Source organism: Calypte anna, chromosome 21 (assembly GCF_003957555.1).
Source record: "Calypte anna isolate BGI_N300 chromosome 21, bCalAnn1_v1.p, whole genome shotgun sequence".
Lineage (NCBI taxonomy): Eukaryota > Metazoa > Chordata > Aves > Apodiformes > Trochilidae > Calypte > Calypte anna.
This window is the reverse complement of record NC_044266.1, coordinates 2,923,797-2,945,737: the sequence shown is the minus strand read 5'-3', so window position 1 is coordinate 2,945,737 and position 21,941 is coordinate 2,923,797. Positions and strand designations below refer to the sequence as shown.

The following is a 21,941-nucleotide window of genomic DNA, read 5'->3' as shown; positions in this document are numbered from 1 at the left end:
ATATTTTCTGAAGTGTATTACAAATGGAAAAGCAGGCAGTCTTCAAGCACACTGTCAAATTTAAGAACAAGACCAAGCCCAAAAATGAAAGGTCATTTTTTTTCAGAAACCTGACTCTCCTGATTCAGCTTGAACGATACTGGGTTGTCTTTTAGCCAGAGTACAAATGTAATTGAGCTTGAATTCTAATAAATTCAAAATCCTGCTTGATTTATTTACAGTTATTAGTGTGAGACCACTGAAAACTGTGGGTTAAATTTATACTGGGTTTTAAACTGCAAAGATCTCCTTCTCCCAAAAGCAGAAGGGAGCAAAGTACTGTGGCTTCCAAAAGTATAAGCTACATATTTTATGGAATTTTATGATTTTTTATGAAATATACTTAGATTTCTGCATCTCTAATCATGTCATCACAAGGGGACTAATTTGTTGGATGAAGAGGAGTGGTTGGAGGCTTTGAACAAAAGCAAGACTTAGTTCAGAAAGGAAGTTAGCATATGACAAGATTGGACTGTTGTAACATCTGCAATTCTATGGTTAAAATCTGTGTAGCTGGAAAGTGGTACAGCAAAAATCAGTTTAATATGAGAAGAAAAATAGTTTGAGTCAAGTAAGCTTTGGCTATGTGTCAAAGGAGATGTAAGCAGTGGAATTCCCTTCATTAAATTTAGCTGACAGGCATAAGCTGAGCTATTGTATGAATTAAAGATGTGAGAATTGGGAGCTGCTTCAAGTAAGGCTGTGTTTGTAAAAAGAGCTGTGAAGGGAATTTGTTTCCCCATATCCTTAAGATTAAGGGAAGGTTCTTTAGATAGCACATTGTTTAATACTGTAATAAGTTTGCTGATTTCTTTTAGCTTGTTTTCTTCTTGCTCATTTCAATTAGTGGACCAAAGTGAAATCCTACCCTACATCCATTACCAGTGTAGTTCCTGAAGGACACCTTTCCCAGCTGCTTGTATCAAGAGAGATCATTGCTCTGTTAAGCAGTATCCTGCTTATCACAATGCTTAGTTAGAAGATTTCAGGTGGCAGCAAAACTTCTTGACACATCCCAGCATTTGTGTGCCACTGTGTGCAGAGTCTGGACTGGAAAGGATTAATGCATGTGTTCAAAAGTAGCCAAATAATGACTGGGAAACTTAGGAATGCATTTCAGTCTTTGCACCTCAGAAGTATTTGCACTGTGATAGCTCTCTGCATCATCAGGTTCTCTAACTTACTGCTATGTAAAATTGATATTGAAATAGAAATATCCTTGTTCTAAGCTGGAGTATAATCTTTGGACATGAGTGCTAATCTCTTTATCAGATTGTTTTGGTTTTGTGCTGAGATTCCAACCAATTTGGGTATTTATTTGTTAGATGTGCTATACAAAAAAGATTAATAATAGCTCTTGTCCCCCCAAATTTACAACTAATATAAATTTGCCTTGTTAGTGCTCCTAGGGAATAGAAATAATTGTTTTCCATTTTACAAAATTGAAGGTGAAAATTTATTTAACAGACCTAAAAATTATCTACCTGGTTTTCTTGGTCATAGTGCCTTTGCAGTGACCACTTGCTACTGGAATGTGGGTATTTGCCTGTGTTCATTGGTCTTCTTGTCACCTCAGTGCACACAGGGCAAGGACCACATCATATCTCTGAATCAGCTTTTTATACACAAGACATACTTTACCCATAAGTAGTAATATGGTTTTTTTGTAACCTCTAAGAATAATCCTGTGGAACTTGTGACTTAATGTTTGAGTAGTTTGTGTCTTGCCTTTCTGATGTAACCTTGAGTGTGTAGCCTGTAGATTGTCTTCCTCTAGGGCATCTCTTGTTTCCACACAATATGAAATTTCTTAGTAGCTGATCTGTTTCTAAACCAGTGTTTTGCTTATATTTTGGCCTAGTGCTATTCTTCAGTATTTAAACATACAGAAGGTCACAAGAAGCTCAAATAATGTGACTCTTAGGCCATGGAGCTTGTTGACCAGAGGGCAGAACTATTTTTTTTAACTTCCTTCTATCATTCCTAAAGCAGATGATATTGTATTCCCCATTCTTCGTGGTCTTCTACCCGAAGCCTTAAGTTAAGGAACGTGCTGTTCTGAGTCAGTGGCCTGGCTTTCCTTTGGTTTTTAGCATAGTTGGCTGTTCCTCTTCTTGATCTCTCATGTGTTATAATTCTCTAGGTGAAAAATAAGTACCTTAGTCAGAGGTTCACTAGAGACTGACTGCTGGGTTTTATTGATGTTTGGATCATAGTAATACAGACAACTTTTTGTTTGTTAAGGAGATGTTTTAAATTAATATTCCTTTCAAGAAAAGTAGTCTGACTTTAATTGCTGGTTGCAGTAGGCAGTAATGGGTATCCTTACCTTCTGGTGGCAGTACACCTGAACAGACTTTCCTAGTGTATGGAAACCTGAAGCACTGCTCATTGAAAGTCATTTAGCAAAAGGTGGAAAACCTGTTAATGAAGAAGCAAAACATGCATAACTTTTAGCAAGTGTGTGGAAGCTCTAGGGTTTGAGAAGAGGACAAATGGAGGATATCAAATAGAGAATTTGTATTAAAACAAAACAAAATTGTAACTGCTCCATTCTTCTGAAACTCCTTCTTCGGACAAGCAAGATTATTAATGGTTTTTTTTCCTTTAAACTAAGAAACAAGGTGACAAATGGGAAAAAACCCAAAACAAACGACAACCCACCTCTGAAACTCTGGTTCTGGATATCCTCTTAGCTTGTAGCAAGTCTTGGAATATGAACCACTGTCTTCACCTGTCATAGTGGCACTTACAGTCCTTTTAACATTGAACCTTTCGGCTGCTTCTGTTTCATTTTTTCTTATGGTCTAACACTTCTCTGGCTGCTATTGTAGTGAAGTGGATTCTAAACTTGAGCATCCCTGCAACCACGTGCAACGTTACTAACCAGTGTTAACCCGACTTACTCTGGCTGCTCATGACATCTTCTCTGATGGCTGCTGTGCTCACCTACCTGGGGAGGATTTGCTGAAAGAAGCAACAGCAGTCACCAAGGCAAAAGTGTGTGGCGGGAATTTGCATGTCTCTGTAGCATGTGTAAAGTGCAGTTTACACTTGGATTTGAGGTTTTTTTTTGGTTTAATCAGGAACTTGGTTTTACTTGATCTGTTTAAAGATTTTTGGAAAGGACTGGGAGGGAGGAATTTAGATTATCTGCTATTTTGAGATGACAAGACTTTTAAAATAAAATGTAAATCTTAATGTAGTGAAGAGCTCCAATTTTGACAGTCCATGACTCTGGAAGATACATTTCAATGTCCTAACCCTCAGTCTTCAGGGACTTCCTTATCACTTGTTCTGTTTTGATTTAGTTTTCTTTGCCTGCTACTTCTTGTTTAGCTTTTCCATTTTCTTACAATTTTAATTTTGGTTATTTTGGGGCCACTTCTTGATTTTTGTTTTTCCAAAGGATGCAGACTCTGATAGTGGGGATGATTCGGACAAGAGATCGTGTGAGGAGAGTTGGAGACTGATCACTTCCCTGAGAGAGAAGCTGCCCCCCAGCAAGCTCCAAACCATTGTAAAAAAGTGTGGCCTCCCCAGCAGTGGGAAGAAACGAGAGCCTATTAAAATGTACCAGATACCCCAACGCCGACGCCTTAGCAAAGACTCCAAGTGGGTTACCATCTCAGACTTAAAGATTCAGGCTGTGAAAGAGATTTGCTATGAGGTAGCCCTCAATGACTTCAGGCACACTAGGCAGGAGATTGAGGCTCTGGCCATTGTTAAAATGAAAGAGCTTTGTGCCATGTATGGGAAAAAAGATCCCAATGAGCGTGAATCCTGGCGAGCTGTGGCTCGGGATGTCTGGGATACAGTAGGAGTTGGAGATGAGAAAATTGAAGATGTGATGGCCAACGGGAAAGGGATAACTGATGTGGATGACCTCAAAGTGCACATAGACAAGTTGGAAGATATCTTGCAAGAAGTGAAGAAGCAGAACAACATGAAGGATGAAGAGATAAAAGTTCTTAGGAATAAGATGCTAAAAATGGAGAAAGTTTTACCTCTCATAGGGTCTCCAGAGAAAGCTCAGTCAACCACAGCTCACGCCAAGTCTCCCAACTCTGCCGGCGTGGTGGATGTGGATAAGAGGCCCGCGGGTGACTCAAAAAGAAGTGACAATGATGATCTGGCTAAAGAGGAGCGTGTTTCTCAGTTAATGGCAGGTGATCCAGCTTTCAGACGGGGGCGGTTACGCTGGATGAGGCAAGAACAGATTCGATTTAAAAATCTGCAGCAGCAGGAAATAGCAAAACAGCTTCGCCGGCAAAACATGCCTCACCGCTTCATCCCGCCGGAGAATCGCAAGCCCCGCTTCCCTTTCAAGAGCAATCCCAAACATAGGAACTCCTGGAGCCCGGGCACCCATATCATTATCACAGAAGATGAAGTTATAGAGGTTAGAATTCCAAAGGAAGATGATAAGAACAAAGAGGAAAACAAAGAGAAAGAAAGCCGAGCTGCTTCTAAAGACCCTCAGCAGCTGTGGAATCTTTATGGCCCCCAGAGGAACCAAGATAACATCCAGATCAACAGGCAGCAGTTAAACACCCAGCCCCAGCCCAGCAGCCAGCAGCAGCCTTCACCCCAGCTGCGCTGGAGGAGCAATTCTCTCAATAATGGCTCTCAGAAAGGCTTGAGGCGTCAGGCGTCGGGCTCCTCCGAGTCGCTGCACTCCTACGGCGGGCAGCAGAATCCAGACCTCCAGACTTTCCAGCAAAAACGCCACATCCACCAGCACCGCCAGCCTTACTGCAGCCAGCCTGGGGGAGGCAGTGCAGAGGGCACCTCAAGCAACCCCAAACAGACTGATCGACCCAACCACTATCACCAGTTTGTGACACCCCCACGGATGAGGCGCCAGTTCTCGGCACCCAACCTCAAAACGGGCAGAGAAACCACTGTATGATCAGTTGGCCAAGAGCAGTCTGGGGGAGGAGGGGAGCAGGGGCAATTCTGGCTCATTATTAAGGTCCAGCCAGGATTGGCTTTGCTAATGTCTTGGGTTTTGTTTGGCCAGGTAGAACTTGAGTGAGACGACACAAAGACAAGGTACTGGCCCTGCAGCCCATTCAGTTTGCATGTGACTTTCCTTGCAGTTTTAACAACATTGATTGGAAGAACATTCTGAAAAAGAACTTTATTCATAGAGTAGAAGACTTGCAGAAAGGGAGGTGGAGGGGAGAACTTCCCTGCTTAGCTCAATTGCCAGGGTTGGTTTTTTTTTGTGTGTGTGTGTGTGTGTCTTGGAGTATTTTTCTAATGCTGAAAATAATTGTCTAGAACTTACAAAGTGCTGCCTTCCTCCTGTGATTTATATAGACAATCAAAACAGAAACTTAGTTTATAGCATTGAATGTTTCTTGTGACCTTTTTCTTAGCAATAAGGAAACTGACCATCTGTTTTTAAATTGATTTGGCTTTTCAGAACAAAGTTTTCTGCTCTAAACTCAAATTCTAAATAATAATAATTTATAAAACAAAAGTTGTTGGCTGACAAGATATGTGGCTTTTTTAATAGATAAATTAGGAAGACCTGTTGAGTCACAACAGTCCTACTCCCTACACAGGAGATCTTTTCTCCTTCCACTTAAGTTCATAATTATTGGAATGAAATTGCTGTGACAGTTAAACCTGCCTGAATGGAACTTTATATCAGAATTTATATATATTGATAAACCAATACTTTTGAAAGAAGGCTTTTCTAATTCCCACTGTATCTCTAAATGTAGTAGGTTTTAATTATGATACAGAGACTGTGGAAAGGAAGTAGAATTTTTCAACACTGGTGCAGGAAGAAGCCTCAAAGCTAATTCTTTTTATATTTTCAGCTTTCTCAGGCATGAGTCTGGGAGATATTCTTGAAATACTTATTCTTGTGAAGATTTATAGATTGCTACTTCAAATTGCCTGAATTCTCCTCGAAGACAGGAGAATGGAACTGTTCAATATTAATGTGATACCTCATGTTAGTGCCTCTGATTTTGGATTAAACCCTTGTTTCAAGGCTTGTTTAATAAAGGAGAAGGTCACTAGGAGGATAAGATTCCTTTACCTTCTTGTCACACCCAGTAGGCAAGTTAAATTTTCCTATTACCTGTTTTGATCTGAAGAGGTCTGTGCTGGCAGGTGATGAAACAGCTGCTTGCAATCCCTGCTTCAGATTGAGTAAACAAAACACCAAAAATCTATTGATTGAATAATAGGCTTAATGAGTTTTATCTCAATTGGAAAGTCCTCATTTTAATTATAGAAGTTTTTCTGTCCGAGTTTGTTTCTGAGTGCAAAACAAAATGTTAAAAAATCTGTGGAGTTAAGGGTAAGCCAATCAAAAGCTTGGAAGGTTTATTTAAATTTAGCTTGAATGCAATTTCAAAAACAAAACCCCTAAACCATATCTGGTAAGATAGGTCCACCTTGCAGTGTATCTGTACAGTTAAATGGTTTGTGCTGCTTTGCAAAAATATCCTTAATTTACTTGAGGTTGCTTATTTTTTGATAAAATATAAACTCTACAGGTAATTGTTACTTCTGTGTGTTTCAGCATAGCTGTAGATGAGTAGGAAGTGCCTCAAGCTTACTTTCCATCTTATTAGTGTCTCCTGTCCTACTGCCCCAAACACACACACTTGAAGGAAGGAAATAAAGCATCATGTCCAAAAATGTCTTGATTCTTCAAGAAGAGAAGCCTTGTAGATGAGCAATACTTTTTTTTGAGCTTGAGTCAGAATTGCAAAATGAGTTTTGGGCTGCAAATAATATTTTGCTGTTGCCTTTATTGTAGAATTCTTTTTTAGTAGTGTACTGCACTTTGGTTTTGTGCATATCAAGAGTAATGAGTTCTTTCACATCCTCAAAAAGGCTTGGACTCTCTTAAAAATGCACGTTTGGGAAATTCCTCTCAGATCTGTAGGAATATGTGAGCCAAACAGATTGCATGGGATAGGTGGTGAGAGAAGACCAAACCTGTTTTATCTTCTGTCCCATTTTGGTTGAGGATTGTGGCTGCCTGTGTGAAATCACCACGTGCCCATGCAGCTGTGTGTACTGACATGAGATTAAAAATTCCTGCTACTTGATCTTTTAATGCTAGACACTAAAAAGAAAAAAAAAATAAATTGCCAACTTATTTCAGCTTAAAAACCAGAGAACAAATATCTGGAAATGCCTGGGTGGTGGTAATGATGATGAACAGTAAGTTCAACACTAAGAACAGTCTGTCTTACCCCACTGTTTTAGTTCAGCACTAGAGAAACAACTCTGCTTATTCTGTTGTTGTTGGATGATTTGACAAAAAAGAAAAAGGATAGTGAGTGTCAACATGGAGTCCAGTCTGCTCAGAGGAAGCAGCTTTTTTTTTTTTTTCTAGCTTTTAGGAGGATATTACAGAAATGAAACTTCTGAAAAAAAAGAATGAAACAGGAAAAAAAATCCCACCAAGTCCTATAAAAATAATGTCCCACTTTAAGGACTGAATGGTAGTCACAGTGCAGTGCCTCATCTGATTAGAGAAGCAGGGTGAGAACCTGTGGATCTCCTTGCAGTTTTCAGAAGGATGCACACCTCTCACTCCAAATCCTGGATTAGTGGAGCTAATGAGCAGGAACAGAGCTGCTTCCCGAGGAGCTGTGTGGAATGTGGAAGGGCTTTCAGGTTACTGGAGATGAGGCACCCCTGATGGGAGTGCTGTTTCAGGAAGCTAACCTGCCACTAAGTGCTGATGTGCTGGGTGCTTTGTCAGCTGCCTTGGATCCACCTGTGCCTTAGTTTCTTGGATATCCTTTAGATCTCACTTGGGACATGAGGATTTGGGGGAATGGGGTGGGGGGGAACGCATGACACTAACGCTCCTCTGATTGACTTCAACATCCTTTCTCAAGCAATCTGATTTTAGGGATCTGTCAAATTTGAGGATGCTGTTTTTATCAGTACATTCAGCATAGTTCCAGTATCTCCCTCACTGTTTGTCCTTTATCCTTTCTATGTTGAAATTTTATTCTTTATCCTTTATATGTTGAAATTTGACTCGGATACTTCCCACTCAACCACTTCAGGAGCTGCAACCTGAGAAACCTATGCTGTGTACCTATTTGTACTGTAAAGAAAGCAGTGAGCTGCCTTTGAATTAAATGGGATTTTCAGATCAGTCCATTGTTTAATAAAAAAAAAAACAAACAAGTTTTGGATTGTTTTAAGAGCAAACATCTGCCTTGTGAAAAGCAGAACTGGTTTGTATTGTAACAAGTGCTCTTTCAATAAACGATGAAATACTCTTGTAAGTGTCAGAGTTGTCTCAGTGAAATGGAAATGAAATTTGATTTCAGGCTTGTCCTGATTTTATTTTTTTTTTTGTCTCGGGGTTGGTATTGTTCTAGTAGAGTTTAAATGTTTCTTTAACTGTTCCTTGGTCTCATTTTTGTAACCCACCCAGATTTTTCTGCTGCTACATGAAAAGCAGCCTACTCAGATGTGTATCTACACTCATGTAGCTTTTTTGAAAGGAAAAAAAAGGCTTTTTCTAGCATGAGGGGTTACAAGCCATACTGCTCTTCATTTTACAATCTTCTGTTTATCCAAATTCTGGAAGAAAATACTGTTTGTGGAGTACTTTTTGTGGACCTGGCTGTTCTCCATTTATTTGCTTACTGAAGACAAAGGAAAATGACTTTTTTTTTTGCCTCAGATGCAGGAGGGAGATCTAAGAGGTTATGGTACAATGTTCTGCTTGAAAAGCTGGTCCAGTCTGGTCTTAAAATGCTTGGCCTAATCTGAGTGTATGATGCTTTTGGTTTTTGGGTTTTTTTGGGTTTTTTTCTGCTTTCAGAAAATCTTTCATTGTCGTGGCATTAGATATTTCCCATGGGCATGGAAATATACTTGTTTATAAACTTTGAATTCAGGTTCTTCCCATTTGTGGAGCTGATAATATCAACCAGGCTGAAGCTGTACAGCACTGGGCTCCAGGGAGTCCAGGGCATGGACCTTCAGGGCAGGTTCTAGATGCAGGTTTTTATTTCTCTAGTGGTTTGGGCACCTTTACATCAGTAGTAACAATTATGTGTGTATTACCACTAATAAGATCTGGAAGTCTTTATCTTGAGAGCTGACCAATCTCTCAGCAGTGCAGTCAGTGTGTGATCCAACCTGAAATTCATCCTTTACCTATTCCTCAGTGCCAGTTATTTTGGGGTATTATCACAGTATCAAGTGCCTGGAGGCAATTCTAGTCGGGTTTTTCTACTTAGGGAAACAATGCCTATTTAATGTTTTCATAATGGGAAATTTAACTCCAATTCTTTTACATAGTTTTTAAGGTAATATATGATAGTGTAGTCAATAAGAAGTGTCTGCTTATATTAAATGTTTATTTCTCACTGTAATTAAGTGTACAGAAGATACATTCACTTAACAAGTGTGAAAAGAGAGAAGATAAGAAGCAGGTCTTTCAATGAACTTGATGTGCCTGGGTTTTTCATGCTGGAAGTTGGTTTTTCACAGTGGGATGCTCCTGATTTTTGACCATTCCCTCAGCAAGTTTCCAGTTTCTCCAAAAAAAATCTCATCAAAGATTCTCCTTCAATACTGCTCAAAGAGCTCTGCATTTCTACAGTCTAGCTACTCAAAATCACACCCTCAAATTATCTACTTCAGTCGACAGGGAAATAAATTGGTTTCAAATGTAATAAGCATCTACATGTATGGAGGGAAGAAGATCAGAGAGAGTGCAAATTATTTATGTTAACAAATTATGGAGAGTATTTCAGAGCCATCCATACATGTCAGAACACCTCACTGAGTCCAGAATAGGGTTTTGGTGAATCATTCAGAATTTCAAAAGGAATATCAAAATGGTTTGGTTTGTCTTTAGTTCTTTTTCTACTAAGGTTTCCTTATACTGTAAGTATGTGCCCATCTTGGAGTGAATGGAGCTGACACAAATGAAGAAGTGGCATTTTAGCTAAATAAAATCTTTAGGGGAAATTAGAAAATTAAACTACAGTCTTCATACAAAACCCATGTATCTTCAATAAGTCAGTTTTCTCTCCCTGAAGACCTTAGGTATTGAGTTCATGATACTGAAAATTCTGCACTTTGGTTGTTCTAAGAGCTCAGCTGCTGGTTTGGGTTTTTTTATGCTGCCTTCAAGAAATCTTCCTTATAAACTTAAAGGAATGTACTTCAGGTTTATCTCCTATCCAAACACTAAGGGATTTTGGGTTACATTTGGTGCTATCACATTGTGACAGTGTTAAGTACTTCATTACTTGCTGTACAAAACCAAAGTAATGTAGCTCTGTAGGTATGGTGCTTAAATGGAATGGGAGGAAAATGTAAAGCTTTCCTTGTGGAGCTGTTGGGCTGAAGAATGGGTTACTGCAAACAGGGTGTTGGAGAAGGATTTTAGGACTTGAAACTGTGGAAGAGGCAAAGTTGGAATACAAGATGAGTGGTTTCAAGAATTCTCCTTAAGAATTCAGTAACACTCTCAGTGATTTGTTGTTGTAACCCTTGTATAAAATTCTTAAGGAGTCAGTTTAAGTTGTGTAATACTTGCCAAAGGAGTATCTTCAAAAAATAAACTACAACAGCAAGGGAGGCTCTGGCACCAGGATCCCAGTGACTGTGTCTGTTCTAAATATACTGAATTTGTATTTGTTTTACCAGCGAATAATAAAAGGGTGATTATCTCTTAGTAGCATTTATTTCAAGTCATTACTGTGCTGAACAGGAAGAAAATGCTTTTACACCAGCAGGTATTGGTGAAGTGCTTCTTGTGAGGAAACCTCTGCACAAACTTCTCCACCCACTTAAAAGGGCAATGACTTTTTTCATCTTGTGATACATTAAATGCACATGTGAGAGAGTGATACTTAATCCCAAGAGGACTGAAGGCAAAATGTCTTTTTTCTTACAATACAAAATTCCTATTTTTGCATCAAAACAGTGGTGCTGTTTCAGAAAATGAGGTGAATAATTCTTCCCTTTTACATTTATTTTTACACTCTTCCCTATTTCTGCCTCTTTCCTACCTCCCTGAAAGCAGCAAGCAGGTGCCCCAAATAATCCCCCTTTGCCAGTCTTAAGCAAAAAATATATATATAAAAAAATCCTAAACCTTTTCTTCTTACAAACACTATAAGCATGTGTATCTGCTGATTTTAAAAACCAGCTCTGTTGCCTTGGCCTCTGTCTTCTCTTTTCAAGGAGAGATTATACTAAACCCATAGATGTTGGTATGTGAGCTCTGAGCATTAATGAAAATGTCTTTATATATTTGTTCTTTGTGTCTGTCCTTCCCTCTGAGGTGTTAAGTCTTTCTTCCCTGCCCCCCCTGCTTTTGTCTGTCCTCCTACACTTTATCTCCTCTCTCCCCACAGGACTATGAGAGTAAGCTGCAAGCCTTACAGAAGCAGGTAGAGACAAGATCCTTGGCAGCTGAAACAACAGAGGAAGAAGAGGAGGAGGAGGAAGGTGAGTTTGTTGGCTTAAGCCAAAATAATGGTGTTGCCTTTCTTTCCTTGTTTTGATTTTAAAGTTTCTTTTTCTTTCCTTGGCAGGAATTCTTAGAATTCATGCTGTGTAACTCCATTTCTGGACAATAGACAGAGTTTGTTGTTTCCATAATAGTTGCTTTCCTTCCACTATTTCAGCTTTTGGCTTTAATAATTGTTAACTGATTTCAAATAACAGGAGTAGCATTTATTTTGGTTTTTTCTGTTCTAAATCTCCTTACTCAATCTCTATAGGTCCAATGCTGGCAGTGAGGAAATGTGAATTCAGTTTTTCCTCCCTGAATAATAAAAATGCAGATGGTTTAGAGATGAAACCACAGTCTTTTATTCCTCTGGTTTTTTTCCTCTTTCTAGTGCCCTGGACACGACACGAGTATGAACTTGCACAATGGGCTTTCAGGAAGTGGAAATTTCACCAGTTTACTTCACTGAGAGACCAGCTCTGGGGAAATGCAGTGTATCTGAAAGAAGCCAATGCCATCAGTGTAGAGTTAAAGAAAAAGGTAGAGATATGCAGAATATCTTTTTGAATTTTCTGACTCATTGGTTTTGACTGTATAAGCCTGCTTCAAATGCTCAGCTTTTTTATTTGTCTTGAAGTTATGTGTCTCTTGCTTATTAGTTGAGGCTTTAAAATGGGTTCAGAAAACTGTGAGTCTGATTGAGACTTCTGGCTGAATGAAGACTATAGAAAAAGATAGTTGATATGTTCTTTATTTCCCTTGTGCTGTTCCTGTCAGTATCACAAAGAGATGCACTTGCATACCTCCCCAGGGCCCTGTCTGTCCTTTTTGTTTTTAACTTCATATGGTCATTCATCTGCCCAAGAGAAGTGTGTGCTGCAGGATGTGCTAGATCTATAGCTTTCCAGCCCTCTGCTGTGACAATAAAGGCAAGATGTGTGTATTCAGCTGGAAAATGGTGCCATTTTGAGGCATTTTAAAAAAAAAAAAGGGAAAAAAAAATACTAGAAACCTGAATCTCTGAAGAGATGAAAGTGGTGCTAGAATCTGACTTTTTTAGAACTGAATTAAGTTTTATTTTATCCATTCAGGTGCAGTTTCAGTTTGTCCTGCTGACAGACACCCTCTACTCACCACTGCCACCAGAGCTTTTGCCCACTGAGCTGGAGAAGCCCCGGGACAACAGACCCTTCCCCAGGACAGTGGTAGCTGTGGAAGTCCAGGATCTGAAGAATGGAGCAACACATTACTGGTCCTTAGAGAAACTCAAGTATGTAAATAGAACTGCACAACAAACTGCCTTATATCCAAGGAGCTGCACTGGGAAATTTCATCCCTTGCTCTTTAGTCTCTGTTGTACTTATTTCTCTCTGTGGCCTCCCAAATGCCAACTTTCAAACAGCATGGTGTGTTTTAAATACCAGCTTTCTATTTTATTCTCCAGTGTCTTTCCTCCTCTCCACATTTACTTTTTGTAGCTTCAGCTTAGACTTTTAAAAAATGTATTGTTAGAAATAAATTTTTTTCTCATGATTCTTTTGCTGCAAAGGTGTCCTTGTCACCTGCTTTAATATAACCTAGTAGCAAAGGGTGTAACTTATAATAAGAAGCTCAAAGAAAGAAGAGAGTATTTCTGTGGAAGCTACACACAAATAAAGAAAGAAAAGTAATAGATTTAGTTTAATTTTGAGTCAGAATGCCAACATATCTTCAGTGGAATGCAAAAAAAATGCCTATATTACTCAGCAACGTTGTCTTATAGTAAATAAGGAAGCAGAAAATATGCCAAAAATAGGATGCAAAAGAAGACTATTTAGATGTTTAAATGAAATTGGAGATTTATTTAAGCTTCTCCAGTGGCCTTGTCTTGTGGTTTGTGATTTTTGGCCTCTGTCTTCTTTCTTTTCTCTGACCTTAGCCTACAAATGTATCCAGGAGTCCTTAACGTGCCAGAGAATTAGTAAAGTACTGAATGTAGTGGTACAGTTGCCACTGTTTTCTAATTTCCCTTTCCTATGTTTAAGTTGGTGTGGGTGAAGTCAGTGTACTCCAGTTCGTGTTCCAGGCTTTTTTTTTATTTGCTTTCTATCCTAATTTTTGCAATCCTGCTTTTTTTTGTGCAGGCAGAGGCTGGACCTGATGCGTGAGATGTATGACAGAGCTGGGGAAATGGCCTCCAACACACAGGAGGAGAGTGAAAGCACAATGACAGGCAGCGACCCCTTTTATGATCGTTTTCACTGGTTCAAGCTGGTTGGAAGGTATGTGGTGAGAATTTCAGCTGTGGTACACTGGTAACTCTGTCAGTTCTGGATGAACTTTGACTTATGTGGTTATAAACTGCATGGCCACTATTGTTAGTTGTGTGTGTTGTCCTGAAGGGATTTCTGGTAGGCAGTGAAGAGCAGAAAATGCTCTTCAGAATGTTGCTAGTTCTGGTGAGACCTTGTAGAATTGGATTTGACTGAACACTGAGTAAGCTGTTAGTTGATTTTTTTTTTTTAAATGGTAGCCAGCTGAGTTCTATCTAATGTCACTGGAACAGAGAATATGAAGAACACTGGAAAGTGATGGGAAAAGTGGTCCAGAGCCTTTGCTTACAGATGTGGTTTAAATGGTTTGGTTATACTCTTTGAAAATACCTAATATCTGATGGGATTCTTTAGTGTTTCCTGATGTCAGCTGCACCTTTACAGTATTATTTACAAAAATTCTGCTTGTTGGAAAGAAGAATTGTAGCTGTTAAATGGCTGTGCTCTGAAATCTGGGTGTTCAACCATGTTTGTGTTCCTTTTTCATTTCCTTTCTGTTCAGTTCAAGGATGCTCCTTTCCCCACCTTTGTTAGCAACCCCCTCACGTTTCTCTGCAGTTCAGATGGTTTGAAGCCTTTGCTTTTGTTGCTCAGGTGCTCTCTGTGCTGCTGGCACCAGACAGCTCTAAAATGAAGCATTCTTCTTTCCTTCCCTCCCCCCTCTCTCCCTCTGTTAATTCCTATTCCATTAACTGATATCCAGCTCCCCCATTTTCCATGGCTGTGTCAATGAGCGCCTCGCTGACCGCACGCCCTCCCCCACTTTCTCTACGGCTGACTCCGACATCACTGAGCTGGCTGATGAGCAGCAGGATGAGATGGAGGATTTTGATGATGAAGCCTTTGTGGATGACACTGGCTCCGACGTGGGAACTGAGGAGGGATCAGACCTCTTCAATGATGGGCGCGACCCGTTTTACGACCGATCCCCTTGGTTCATTTTAGTGGGAAGGTTGGTGAGGTTACTGTGAGAATGGCCAAAAAGGGACCAGCTCTTGCTGTAGGCTGCAATGGCTTTGCCTTGTCCTGCACAGAATAGCTGTCAGGCCAGCCAAAATATCTATAGGTAAAGGGGAATTGCCAGAGAAGGAGTGGAGTCTAAGGTGGATGTTTGAATCCCCAGGCCAGAGGCCACAAAGACCTAAATAATGATGGAAAAAATATCCCTCAGATGTGACAATACAGTAAATGTAATTCTGTTTCTAGTTAACTGTCACAACACAGAATTATTGTGATTTTGGTCATTTACAGTACTGAAGCATTATTTATAAGAATGATCTATTTAGCTATTGTAAGGTCATTAAGATAGTGTTGTAGTATGTAATTTTCTCCTACAGAAGAGGATCTCAGAGTATGGTGCAAAGTCTTCTAAGTCAAATCCAATAAATCCAAAAATTCATTTAGCATCCTCTGTATCTAAAGAGAAAAGATGGCATGAGGAGGAAGAAGAATGGCCCTTTGGGGATGAGGAAGAGAGTTTTCTTTGAGATGATTCTCAGATTATGTATGACTTTTGGTAGCAAGTATTACACAGTGAAAGGGCATCATTGTTAAAAGTCACTGGCTGGTGGTGGTTATCAGTGCTGTGCCTTGGCCCTGTGCTTGGATATCTGAAACAAGTTTGCTTAGTGTATTTTAGGGTATTACCTGTTTTACTAATCTAGGTATGATTAAGGCATTATCAGACCTCAGTCTGTGGTGTAGACCCTAAGGACAGCAAGTTGCAGTTAAGAAATGTAGTGCTTTACACTGGTTCTTCACCAGTAGTCTTGCTTAAACATGTAACTTGTGACAAGAAACAAGGAAGATTTTACTTAGTGACTTTGGTCCCCTCTCTCCTGCTCCCACTCCCCCAGTTATGCTTTTTTTCTCATCTGGTCACTCTGTAAGAAAATTTACTTGTTGAAACAGTAAGGACCTGGTTACCACAGACCTTGTCCAAAGGAGAGGGTGAGCAGAAGGCAGGAACAAAGGAGAAGGAACCAGAGCTTAACTTCACTGTTTTCTGTGACTGCAAGCAGAGAAGACTTCATGGTCAGGAAGGTGGGATCTCTTTGCAGTTTCCTCCAGGAAACTTGACTGCATTATTTGTAAGAACAAGGGACTGATTTGTCAGTCTTTTCTCAAGCTTTTAGATGAGTCTAGCTGTATTGTTTAACCTCATTCTTTGTCTTTAGTGGAGCGATTTACAAGCTATGATTGAAACCTGGAGCTTCTTTGATGTAGTCTTGAAATGAAAATTACAGTTACTAAAGGCTCAAGAAATTGCATGAGTCCTCTTTGATCACTGTGAATTTGTGCCTGTGTGCAGAATGTCTGATAGTGTGTTTTATAAAATTAAATTCTTTCAGGTTAATCTGGTCCACAGGAGTCAGTTTGGGAAAGCCAGTTTAACTGGTTTGGAAGTACCTGTCAGCTAGTTAAAGCATCTGTGTGCTGGCTCAGTGGCTAGGGCTGCTTCCTTGTGACAGTGCTGGCATACTTGGCATATTCTTCTGTTGTGGGTGTTCCTTCAGAATTGGACCTTCAGTGCTTGGGAAAAAGTTGAGCTGTTCATTTCAAACTCTTCAGGAAGCACAACACAAGCTGAGCAAATACAGTGTGTATAACATCATGCTTCCAGGCAATTACACAACTTGCTTCCCATTTCCATGTATGAAGAAGAACAGAGAAACTCTGTCTCTCTAGCCAGGCAGATGAAGCTGCAGCAGTTCTGGGTCCCAGCCTGAGCCACCTGGGCTGCACATTCTGGGGAACTCTTCTGGGGTTGTGAATTGTGCTGAGGCATGAAACCTGGCTTGTGTTACCTCTGAGCAGACAGCTGAATGACTTTTTCCCAGTTGTTGGTTTCTCTTCTGTTTCTATTCCTGTTCTATTGTGCTAATTCTGTCAGCAGAAAGCAGCGAGTCTATTTTAGCAACACTGAGTAGAAACTGTTTTGCTTCCTCAGTTTCTTCCAGCAAGAGAATTCTACTTTTGAGCAGCATGACTTGCAAGTGTCAGAGGGGATGTCCATCTACGTAGATACTCTCTTGAGCACTATTTATTTCATCAGCAATAATGAGTCCAGGTCACAAAGGAGAGGATGAGAAGTTGCTCATGTAGCTATCCAACTCCTCGGGCATCACAGGATTTCTTTTTTACTCTTTGTGTGCTGTGGCTGTCTTTTATTTGTACTATAACTCTTAAAGAAAAGGAAAAAAGAGCTGGTCCCTTTAGCCATCTCTTCTGGCATGCTTGGCTGTCTTTTAGGCTGATTCTTTTTCATAGAATCTTTTACATTTTTAAGGGAGGTGGGAGAGGACTGTGGGATATTGAATTTCAAATTGGAACTGATGTGTTTATTTTAAAAATCCGCGTCACCATTCTGAGTTCTGTTGGGTTTGTTTTGATGTTCTGTTTTGCTTTTTTTTTTTAAATTGTGTTTGTTAAATTTCATTTCCAGTTCTGTTGTGCCTATGCCATTTTACCTCACCAATCTTTCTGCTAATGCAGCACCCCCTTTCAGTCTGCTGGGCTAAGGTGCAGGGGGACACTTGCATAGGGGATGTTTGGGGAGTGGGAGACCTCCCGTGTGTGGGAAGAGAAGGAGCATAACCTAAAAAGTTAATTTGCTCCTAGCTTGGTATTTGGGATGAGGCAGATGGAACAGCACTGCAAGGCAATATTGCTCCATAAAAGAGCTGTTTCATAGAATTGAATCATAGAATCATAGAACTGGCTGGGTTGGAAGGGACCTCATAGATCATCGAGTCCAACCCTTTCATGGTGGGATGCTGCTTTCTCAAATGAGCACCACCTGAAATTTCAAAGCTAAAAATGAAAATGGGAAAAAAAAGAATTGAGTTTCCCAATTTCTGACTTGAAATTTAGTCTTTCCTCCCTTTCCCTGCTTTATCAGTGCTTACCTTGCTTTGGAGCAGACTGAAAAGGAATTAGATCCTAATCTTAGTCAAGTGTTATGTTGAAGTTATTCTTTTGTTGTATGGTTTTCTTCATATTTTGTTTTGCTACCCTTATCAACTTATTAATCATTCTCTATTGCATTTTGTCACCTCTTCATTTTTTTTCAGTCGTATTATTTTTGTCTCTTTGGTTTGCAACTGACACTTGTTTGACTACCTTGTCATTTCAAGAGAGTTCATTCATTCTGGGAGCAGGCATGTGAACCCAAGGAGAAACTCTTTCCTTTTCTGACTTTGGTCCTTAGCTGTGCCACAGGGAACTGAGTTTGGATCAATCTTGCAGTGTTCCTGGAACAAATTCTACAACAGATGTCTCCAGACAGAGGCAGTGAACATCTTTATTTCTCTATCAGTCCTCTTTTGTCATGCAGGGCTTTCCTTATGAATATTAAACAATAATAGTTATAAATCTGAGACACTAGTTGTACTTAATAATAAAGACTAATAAGAAGGACTTCAAGAAGGAAATCCAGTTAAACAAATTACCAGTGTTTAGTATAATCTAATATGCATAAGTTCATAATAATTACCTACATAATTGGTGAGTCACTTTAAATTCTGTGACTGCTAAAATTATTGGTAAAACTTCCATGCATTTCAGTAATCTTCTGAACTCTATAACAGCTCACTTAAGAAATAAATCCATTTCTTTTCCCCTTGTTGAGAGCCATTCTCTCTTCACCTGTCTTGTTAGGCTTCTCAACATTTAAAGTTATGCCTAAGCTAATTAGAAGGAAGTGTGGTGATTTAAGAACTTTGCAATGTATTGCAAAAAATGTGAAATAATTTAATATCATTAGTTAAATTGTAATTAAATATCTGTATGATAAAACATGTTAACTTACTGTTCTAAAATAGATCCTGCTCATATGTAACTTTATAAGTTAGTGTCTAGCAGAATCATCCAGAACTTGGCCTAAATTCTGCATTTCCTGATATAAACTGCAATTTATAAGTGGTTGCTCTGGAGTACTGTGGTCATGTTAGAGGTTTTTTAATTATACTTTTTTAAAGACAAATAAATATAGTACTCCTAAAGATACTTAGCTGTGAAGACTGTCAGTCTTCCACTATCTGTACACTCAGTGAATCTTCCAAGAAACCTAAGAGATGGCTTAGGGATTCTTGGAGATTTCTGATTACTCTGTATACAGTGTTACCAAATGGATGTAGAAGAGAGAAAACATTCAGTCAGTCTGTTTTAAAGAGTGTTTCTATATGTTTAGTAAAACATTTGAGGCTGTGCTAACACAGTAGATCAATTCCCTTTTAATTTCAGGCTATTCCCATGGGGTGGAAAATTTAAACAATTCTTTAGAACCAGTAGTTCCTCAGTCAACTTCTACCATCTTCCTAACAGCTCCATTTACAACTGTCGTGCATCTAAAATTACCTTTTATGAATCCATCATCTTAAATGGTCTCCTTCATGTTTTGTAACTCACTAATCCAAGCCCTGTGTCTCCAGTGGACTCTGGTTAAAAGCATTGTGTGGCTTCCCTTGGCTGCAGAGCCCTGGGTGCAGTCTGGGCCAGGGCCACAGTGCAGGGCTGATCAAGTAGATTGTCTGAAGACCTGAGCCTCCCAATAGCCACCCAAACACTGCAGTCTGGTTTTGCAGATGGTTGCCTAACACTGTTTGTGTTTTCTTTCCTTCCTGTTACCAGAGCATTTGTATACCTGAGCAATCTGCTGTACCCAGTGCCTCTGATTCACAGAGTTGCTGTTGTCAGTGAGAAGGGAGAAGTGAGAGGGTTTCTGCGAGTGGCAGTGCAAGCAATAGCAGGTGAGGCACTCTGAGACCTTTGCATCTCTTTGGGTAACTGTGCAGAGCTGCAGCTTTAAACACCAGGCAAACAAATCAGCTCTTTTCTCCTGCACTCAAATCTGAATTATTTTACTGGGACAAGGAACATTGTTCTTTATTATAAACTTACTTTTGAAATGTTTTCACTGATGTGAGTCATATTTTGTACTCAGAAGAAAGTAAATAATAAAAGTGAGTTGTTCTGCATTCAAAATTCTCTAACACATCTCCATGGTGAAGCTTCATAGCTTGGCTTGTTTTCCCACCCTTAAGTTCATGATGGGTAGATTTCTGCTATGATGTTTTCCAGCACTTACTCTAACCTATTACTGTATGACTGGAACTGGACCTTTTCTGCTTTGTGGACTCTGAGGGTTTTTCCTGCTCATCTTTTTTTTTTTCTGTTTTTCAGCTGATGAAGAAGCCCCAGATTATGGATCTGGTATTCGACAGTCTGGCACAGCTAAAATTTCATTTGACAACGAGTACTTTGATAAGGTAAGAAGTCTTAAAATTGCATTGGGTTGCTTTGTCTGCAGTAGTTTGTGATTCCAAATTAAGTATTGCAGGAGAAGAAGGGGATGGCAAAACCAGAACCAGTGGGAGTCTGTTACATGCAGCTTCATTTAATTTTTCAGAATGATTTTTCTTCAGTTGCAATGACTCGATCTGGACTGTCACTGGAAGAATTAAGAATTGTGGAAGGGCAAGGACAGAACTCAGAGGTTACCACTCCTCCAGAGGAGTTGAACAGAATGAATGAGCTAGGTAAGCAAGAAATACCTGGTGGTTTTGGAGAACTTACAGGAAATCTTGGGTGCTTTCAGTAAGTGATAAAGAGGTTCTGAGTGTCCTTCAAGAACATTGTGGGTGGGGAGGGATGTCACTAGTGGGTTACACATTGTAGATGCTGGAGCTACTTGTTTGAATAAGCATGCAGAAAAACTGTTCCTAGATACTTTGATCTTTTGGTTATTGGCAAATAATTTGGTTTCAAAGGAAAACAAAAAAAAATATTGCCTGGAGAAATATTTTAAGATAAGAAAGAAGGAAAAGAAATAGAAAAGAAGAAAGTTATTTCATGTGGGATGTTTGTGTCTCCTTAAGACCTGAAGTCAGCCACTTTGGATGGAAAGATGACTATGGAAGGACTCACTGAGGAAATTGGTGATCACTTGAAACTGGGCAGTGTGTTCACCTTCCGTGTGACAGTGCTCCAGGCCAGTGGCATCCTTCCTGAATATGCTGATATTTTCTGCCAGTTCAAGTAAGAATTTGTCCTTACTTAAAACAGACAATGAATGGTTTGACAGAGTGAATTGATAGTGGGTGATGGAAGGTCTAATTGAGCCCTTTTGAAATCTCTGGCACTGTGGTACAGCAGAGAAAACCACCTTGTTACTGGAATTCCTGTTATGAGCAAGTACTTGCTGTGTTAGCATGGAGTTAAGGAATAAAGGTTTGCAGAAAGAAATTAAGATTCAGAACAGACTCTCAAGTTTCTTGTCATAGAGATCTTAAGGTTTTGCTTGACAATGGCTTTTAATGTGAAAAACTCCATACTAGATTGTACATATGCCTAGCTGGAATGAAAGATCTATGACACTTGAGTAAACCAGGAGCTCTCAAGTGAAAGTCTTCTTTGGGTTAGGTTTTTAAGAGAAAGACTGAAAAATGAGACTAAGAAAGACAACACAAGCAAAGGAATCATTGTCACAAAGACCAGGGTTTTCTTAGCTTTACACCATCACTCAACTCCCTGTAAAGTGCCAGCAGAATAAATTTGTGACTTTCAGTGTTAAGTTCACAGCACAGAACATTCACTGAACTGTTCTGTGATGGCTTATTTTTTGTTTGGTTTTATTTTTTTAAAGCTTTTTACATCGACATGATGAAGCTTTCTCAACAGAACCTCTGAAAAACAATGGTCGAGGGACACCCCTTGGGTTTTACCATGTTCAGAATGTAAGTAAAACTCCATGAATTTTAACTACATGAGTTTTAGCTCTAGGAGTTGTATGTATCCCTCTCGTTAAACTCATGGAGGTGTATGGGAAAGTGGGAAAAGGGGAATAAAGAATAAATAGTATAAGGAGTGACCAGGTGAATGATGTAATCCCCAGTGGAGAACAAAATACAGCATGATTCTCTGGCAGATTTAACTCTTCTCTTTTACCTCTACTTCCTGCCTTTGAATTTTCTGTTTCCTTTCCAGGATGTTCAATGAAAACAGTCTAGAATTTGGGAAATAAAATATATGTGAATAGGAGTGCTCATGATCTCAGATGAACTGAATATATCTATTTTTATGAACTGTGTGATTCTTTGGTTACATGTAGC

The 21,941-nt window shown here is 39.5% G+C and overlaps 1 protein-coding gene across 6 annotated transcripts in view; it reads left to right on the top strand.

Moving 5' to 3' along the window:
- The window catches only part of KIF1B (kinesin family member 1B), an 84,911-nt gene that overhangs the window by 41,625 nt on the left and 21,345 nt on the right, over positions 1-21,941 (top strand). For 3 of the 6 annotated variants that reach the window (XM_030463902.1, XM_030463901.1, XM_030463900.1), the window contains 10 exons: positions 11,421-11,514; positions 11,910-12,058; positions 12,610-12,788; positions 13,642-13,779; positions 14,534-14,782; positions 19,462-19,580; positions 20,014-20,099; positions 20,240-20,369; positions 20,709-20,868; positions 21,476-21,566. In XM_030463902.1, the coding sequence (XP_030319762.1) occupies positions 11,421-11,514; positions 11,910-12,058; positions 12,610-12,788; positions 13,642-13,779; positions 14,534-14,782; positions 19,462-19,580; positions 20,014-20,099; positions 20,240-20,369; positions 20,709-20,868; positions 21,476-21,566 (1,395 nt within the window). Of the gene's footprint in view, positions 1-3,448; positions 8,322-11,420; positions 11,515-11,909; positions 12,059-12,609; positions 12,789-13,641; positions 13,780-14,533; positions 14,783-19,461; positions 19,581-20,013; positions 20,100-20,239; positions 20,370-20,708; positions 20,869-21,475; positions 21,567-21,941 lie in introns of those variants that run through there. The other 3 variants (XM_030463904.1, XM_030463903.1, XM_030463905.1) reach the window with 2 other exon arrangements.